This window comes from Cibotium barometz, chromosome 57 (genome assembly GCF_041138505.1).
Source record: "Cibotium barometz isolate CiBa-2024 chromosome 57, ASM4113850v1, whole genome shotgun sequence".
Lineage (NCBI taxonomy): Eukaryota > Viridiplantae > Streptophyta > Polypodiopsida > Cyatheales > Cibotiaceae > Cibotium > Cibotium barometz.
This window is the reverse complement of record NC_141102.1, coordinates 1,495,811-1,502,438: the sequence shown is the minus strand read 5'-3', so window position 1 is coordinate 1,502,438 and position 6,628 is coordinate 1,495,811. Positions and strand designations below refer to the sequence as shown.

Genomic DNA, 6,628 nt, shown 5'->3' with positions numbered 1-6,628 from the left:
AAGAGAAGAAGGGAAAAGAAAAGCTTGTTTTACAACAGAAGAGTGGAGAGGAGAGAAAGTTCAGGGTTTTCAGTGCAGCAATGGAAAGCTTAAAAGAGGGTTAGAGTTTGAGAATAGGCTTCCTAAACCTAGAGTAGACTAAAGAGGGATAGAGTTTCTGCAGCAGTGGAGAGATTGCATGGACATCACGCATCACCATCTTTTGACTTTGAAATGGATGTGAAGCCACAAGTTTCTAAGTTGTCTGTGACCTATGGCTCACAGTCACTTAATGAAGAAGAGCTAGCCATAGTAGCTACGTGGAGGACCCACAATGAGGAGAGCCTTTCCGTCACTTCAAATATGCTAGCTCTTGCTATGGCTAATGAGAAGGAGGTAGATCTTGCTCTCCATGAGCATAAGGGCACAAAAGGACATATTGAAAAGAATATCCAAAAGATTGAAATTTCTTTGAATGAGATGCTGCAAAGTGAGGATGTGTCACCTGCGCTCGTCCATCTACAAGAGCAGAACCTCAAGCAAAAGGAGTGAAAAATGATGCGGGACTATATTAGTAGAGCTAAGTATCTCCATATTGATGACTTGTCGCTCATCGATCTATGAACAGACTTAATAGAAAGAGGCTTCATGACCATCTCAATAGGTCTAGGCATTACATATTTTATGAGTGCTACCATGAGGATACTATATATCCATATAAGATACAATTACCCATAAAAGATTGGATGACTTTTCTCTCATCGATCAATTAATGATTGGTCTTAAGAGAAAGAGGCTTCACAACTATCTCTACAGTTCTAGGCATTACATCTTTTAATGAGTCCAAGTGTGAGGCAATAGATCTAGTAGATAACCTATAAAATAAGGATGTAGAAGTCATCCACCCAAACTAAGAGATATGGGATGCATTAGTCAAAGCCTCATCATCAATTAAGGGTACCCCACCAACACAAACTAGAGTCCTAGTTAAGGACATGAGCATGGACAAGTTAGCAAAAAATCTGCTAAACCATTTAGGCCAGCAATGGTGGTAGGACCGCACCCAAAAGGGCAACCTTAAGGTCAACCCCAACCCCAGCATTTAGAGTAGGACACCCACATATATTCCCATAGAGAGATATTGTTGGGTGAGAATTCTACAATGGAAATCATACAAGTATGGAGTGTTCAATGATGAGGCCTAGACAACAATAGTTTTGTGCTCATTTTCAGTGCCACCGGAATCATGATACATCTCATTGTTGGTACCAAAGAATCCCAACACTACAACCTATGCTCCCAATACCAAAGCAACCACTAGCCCCACCACCCATACCAAGTGCATCTCAACCCACTAGCCCCACCACCCATACCAAGTGCAAATCAACCCACTTCTCAACTTGTTGCATAATCTAACGCCCATTTATCAGAGCCTTATACTAAGACAGATGTACTACCACTAATGCCATACCCACCTCAAATATTACTGAGGGATGTATTGCCCCAACAATGCCATACCCGCCTCCAGTATTACCAACCTAATTGATTCTTTTTGAAACCAAACCAATACAACATTACTCTATTACATCACCAGCGGACTTCCAGAGTCCAATACAAGAGAGATATGCATCATATGAGTAATATGCTTCATATGCATATCTAGAGTAACCTCCATCCATAGACTTTACCTCTCTATTCGAATCCATGTTACAACAAAGAGCGAGAGACCTCAATAAGATGACATGTAGTAATGTTGGCACTGTGTTATTGAGTGTCCTCGTGGATCCATCGCACCTAGTGTCCCAACTCCATTCTCGAATATAATGTCAAACCCCAATGTGATTCCATATAGAGGCACCTATTGTTGCAAGTGTGGATTCAAACACGCCTGTAAGGATGATCCCAACATAATGACAATCATCCCACTCGTTGGAGCATCACCCACTACAATGAGTCTCAACTTGTTAAGTGTACAAGGACTTATTCATACAGTCCCCCTTAATGCCATCACAAGGCTCCAAACCAAGTCGAGGGTAGTTGTTGCCAAAGGGAACATCCAAAGCCAGTTGAGGATAGTTCCTAAGGAAACATCCAAGACAAGTTGCCAAGGAAACATCTAAAACATCCAAGGCATCAAAGAAGTAGAAAACTCAAACTTCAATCTCAAAGCTAGCAGTACAAATTCCAAAGGAACAATCCCAAAGGCTTCCAATGGCCCCAAAAAAGACTAGTGAGCTAGAACTAGATTCTCTTTTTCAATACATGACCTTTCCCTTTTCAAGTGTGTTCATTCCACGCATAAAAATGTTTTTAAAAAAATTTACAATAGCAAGTTGGAGACACACCCCTCTAACACCTTGGGCCTGTTTTCACACTTTATTTGGTTGCCAAAAAGAAAATATATGAGATGCTATTTTTGAGAAAAACAAAATGGATGAAGACAAAATAGCTCACCATTTGTGTGATAAACAGCGCACCATTTGTGTGGTTGTGAGCTCAACACATAGGATTTGCTTAGTAACAATCCCACCTGCCTACCAAAGTGTAGACACGTAAATGACAGACAGATACATAGCATGTCTTCCTCCTTCGGTTAAGTTCAAAGATTTAAGAGGATTGAGGAAGGGACACCTACTCTAGATGGAGATGCTGTTTGGGACACCACGAAAGGTGAGGCCCGCGCCGGCTGAGGATGGGGCCAGCAAGGTGTAGGGCAGGCGCGCCGGCCCAGAGCGGTGGTGGAGGGTGGAGGCAGCGGCGTTGCGGGCTTCGATGGCGGACTCCGCGTCGGCAAGGTTGCGGCGGAAAGTGTCCAATGCCGCGAGCGCAAGGGCGTCTGATGTCCACTGCGAGTCTGTGCGCTCGCCCAGGTACTCCTCCTCGCTCATGTGATGTGCCAGAATCTCCAGCACGGCCATGGCCAGCGTGGTCGCGCCTTGCGTGGGCACCATTTCCAGAAAGAGTTTCTCCGGGTTGGCCGACATCTCCGCGAACTCGGGCGTCCCTTCCTCTGGAATGAGGCGCCTGCCCATGCACGGGCTGTTAGGCATGTAACCCCCGTAGTCATACTGCCCGAAGTTCACGGCCGCGTGATGGGCAGAGGCCAACCAGATCAACGTTGACACCGCCTCCACCAGATCCTCCACCTTCTTCATGTCCCCCCACCACTCCGCCCCTGCATGGTCCGCGTGCCCTACGTGCTGTACCTCTTGCCACCAGCTCTGCACCTCTACATCCTTCTGCAACGCCTTGTCGTCCTTGTAGTAGAGCACCACATAATCCTGCACCCACTGCCGGATTGCCGCCCACAGATCAAGCCCATCAGCTGCGTATGGATAGTCCTCGACAGACAACCTAAGTCCGTGCTTTCCACTTGGGTCCTTTACAGCCATGCCCCTGCACAACGACGATAGCAACCAATGTAGTCCTCAAAAATGAAGTTACTACACAAACATGCTGTGTACACGCAAGCCTATTCTATGAAACGGTTGATCTACCTTTTGAGTAGGTCTTTGGGTAGAGCCTCCTCGTCAAATCGCCAACTCTTGTAGACCGCTGATGATATCTCCATGCAGTACTTGCCGGGAGTGTAATGGCCCTCTATTTTTCCCCCAGCATTGATCAAGGAAGTCCTTGCCAAAGCGTTGATGTGCATGGTATCTTTAAAGTGGGGAGCTAATAGCATGTGGAGAGGATGCATTGTGCTCAAATGTCTCCGTGTAGCAATTATGATGGGCTCCACGCAGGCATGCGTTCGTAACCTGCAAACAATGTCCAAGGTTTTGATCGACATACTTTTCCTTCTTAATTCATGGACAACGGACGCTAACCTACTGTTTCATGTCACACACACTTTAATCAATTGAAACATCACTAGCTACAATTAGCATGTACGGACGCTAACCTAGTGTTAAAATCCTGTCACACACTTATTGAAACATCACTAGCTACAATTAGCATGTAACCGGATTTACCACATACCAGTGGCTAACAAGTTGATGATATCCACAGTCAATAATTGCGACATGAGTTTTGGCTAGGAGCCACATCCAGTCCGGAAATGCAACAGTGTTAGAAGTAAATATTCTGCTGGTAGCTTTCTCGCCCTTTTGCTTGGGGGGTAGAGTGAGCTCAATTACGATGGGTAGGAGCGCACCAGCCCTTGTCAAGTATAAGATCGTTCGAGAGGCATAAGCTCTGCCATCCAACTCATTTATTTTATTGATGAACGGCATGATCGCATCATGGTAGTCCAAAATGTACAGCAGCTTCTGTTTCATCGCCTGCAAAGCTCACCAACGCACTCTTATATAACGTGCACACTTCTTACTACTGAGTCCTATCTGAGCATTGAAGATTGTTACCTCTTCCACAGAGAATCCTTCGAGTAGGGGCTCAAGATGATGAGCAGTGATAGAGGACATTGGCTGCCCATAAATCTCTGGGTCCAAGGTGCTCATGGGAGGAAAAACCTAGCCAACACATCCATACACACTGTAAATTGAGATCAAAATCGTCAAGGACATTGACTCTCATAGAGGCACTCGCAATTATATTGTACCTTGAGACGCTCGATGACAAGAGGATTGATTCCTGCAAGACGTTGTCGTCCAAACTCGTGATCCGATTTCCAGGCCACCTTGTTTGCTGACAATGAAGCACCTTCAGTCAGAAGCCATACCCAGCTAGTCGAGCTGTATGCCCTAATTTCAAAAGTTTACGACGCCGAGGCGATAGAAGTGAAATGAAATGAGGTCATGTCTGTTTCGACATACCTTCCACGACACCAGGTGGTGGGAATTCCAAGGGTGTTCCATCAGTGGGTTTCCTTATGGTCGGGGTCGACACACTGACGAAAGAAGTCTTCAGATCTCCCACATACAAGTCGTAAATTTGCTCCAAAGCTTCAAAAGCCCGATCATCGCGTACAAGGTTCTCCAGGGTTGATAATACGTTGTGACCCAGGCTTCGCATTCCGGCGCCCATGAATTGCTCTTTCTTCAACGCACTAAACCTCTCATCTCGCGGAACGTACGTACTGTCGAAGCTTGTCTCAGGTTTCTCAGAGGCAGGGTCTGTGCGGTTTTAAACAGACACCGCTATTATCTGCTCTGTGGATGCCCCAACAAAATGCCCTCTCTCAAACAGTAGAAATTCCCAGAGCTACTACTTACCGGCTTTGGTGTGCGTCCGGCCTGTCCTACATCTACGAGGATATGGATATTGGGATGAGCCCCCTAAAACAGGTCTTGTCAGCTTCTCGTCTTCATCGGGATTGCTTATATCGTTGTACATGTCATAGTCATAGATGCGTTGCCCATACACCATCTCACCGTTCCCGTCGCCTCGGATGGACACAAGGTCATCTTGACGAAACTTCAGCAACGCTGGAGGTGTCTCACTTGGAATATAAGGCTGCACAGGATAGTAGTATGGAGATTGACGCCTTCGAGAACCTATGCAGAAGTGACCCACGAAAAGACCAATATATTTTCAAGAGCTGTACTGTAGAAACCGATACCAGCCACTCACCTGGTTCGAAAAGAAGACACGAGGTCGGCCGGAGTAGAGCTTGGAGTGATTGATCCAAGTGTGGCAAGGGAAGTAGAGCTGGGTGCTGTCAGGCAGGTCCAAGGTGATGGACTTGAGGTAAAATTCGTTAGGGTAGTGGCTTTCTAAGAGTACCGCACCAGGCCTCCCGAATTCCTTATCCACAGAGAAGGTGATGGTGATGAGAGAGTCCGAGTCTTTCTTTACTCCGCCCCAAAGCCTCAAGTTGGATGCCGGGCTGATTTTCGCTTCTTTAGTCACTGATGCAACCAACAACAAGCCATCAGACACTTTTACAGGGACGATAGCAGCAGTGTGTTTACGACCATGAGTGACTTGCCTGGATCGGTCTCTAGGCTCACAAGGCACAATTTCACCCTGTTTCCGAGCAGCTCACTGAAAACATCGCAGCAGAGATCAAAGAAGTCCTCGTTGAGGACCCTGACGGTGGATTTGATCACGCAGGCATTCTTCATGTTTCTGGAGTTCACTAGACGTCGTCCAGCCAGCCAGCTTTCAAATCCGAGTTGTGTTATATGTCACATTACTTATAACTATTCATATGTTCCCAATTTCCTAAAACCTGACTTGAGGTTCCATCAAGCACGAGCTTGGTACTTATTTTAGCATCGTAATTATTGAGAAGCTAGCTGTATCCAGCGTCACGTCGTGGCTGGTTGCATTGTACATGATGCATCTTGCAAGCTAATTCAAAGCGTGTGCCTATTATCTGCAAACCTGGCAGCTCTCGCAGGAATCACGTGCAACGCCTCGTGAATCATGCAGCTGGGACTCAGTGATGCCACGTTCCGCATTATTTTCAGTTATTCATAAAATAAAATACTCCGTGGTGATTGGTCCCGAGTCCCGACTCACATTAACTCAGATAATCAAGTCGTGTATAATCTGCAAAGAGATAAGGCCAAGTGGGCAACCTTCTGTGAGATTGGACACCGGGGATATACAGGATAGAGACGGTATATGTTTATATGGTGAACACTGAACAGAGCGGGGAAAAAAACAATGTGGTCTCGTAGAGAAAATCCGGAAAAAAAGAATGTAAGTTGTCGGGAATTGGAATTTTTTATTGCCTTGAAAA

The 6,628-nt window shown here is 45.9% G+C and overlaps 1 protein-coding gene across 1 annotated transcript; it reads right to left on the bottom strand.

Moving 5' to 3' along the window:
- Positions 1 to 2,320: 2,320 nt before the first annotated feature.
- On the bottom strand, positions 2,321 to 6,208 carry LOC147606311 (linoleate 9S-lipoxygenase-like). The gene is made up of 9 exons (XM_086792117.1): positions 5,870 to 6,208; positions 5,512 to 5,789; positions 5,154 to 5,394; positions 4,755 to 5,054; positions 4,541 to 4,626; positions 4,344 to 4,451; positions 3,961 to 4,262; positions 3,477 to 3,740; positions 2,321 to 3,375 (listed from the first exon to the last, which is right to left on the bottom strand). The coding sequence occupies exons 1-9, from the start codon at positions 6,003 to 6,005 to the stop codon at positions 2,616 to 2,618; spliced, it is 2,475 nt and encodes an 824-aa protein (XP_086648243.1). The 5' UTR covers positions 6,006 to 6,208; the 3' UTR covers positions 2,321 to 2,615.
- Between the last annotated feature and the right edge of the window lie 420 nt (positions 6,209 to 6,628).

Coding starts and splice junctions, on each gene's coding strand:
- LOC147606311 (XM_086792117.1), bottom strand. CDS start 6,005: ATGAAGAATGCCTGCGTGATCAAATCCACCGTCAGGGTCCTCAACGAG. Junction 5,055..5,153: donor CCGGACGCACACCAAAGCCG/GTAAGTAGTAGC, acceptor AAAACCGCACAG/ACCCTGCCTCTGAGAAACCT. Junction 3,741..3,960: donor CATCAACTTGTTAGCCACTG/GTATGTGGTAAA, acceptor CATTGTTTGCAG/GTTACGAACGCATGCCTGCG.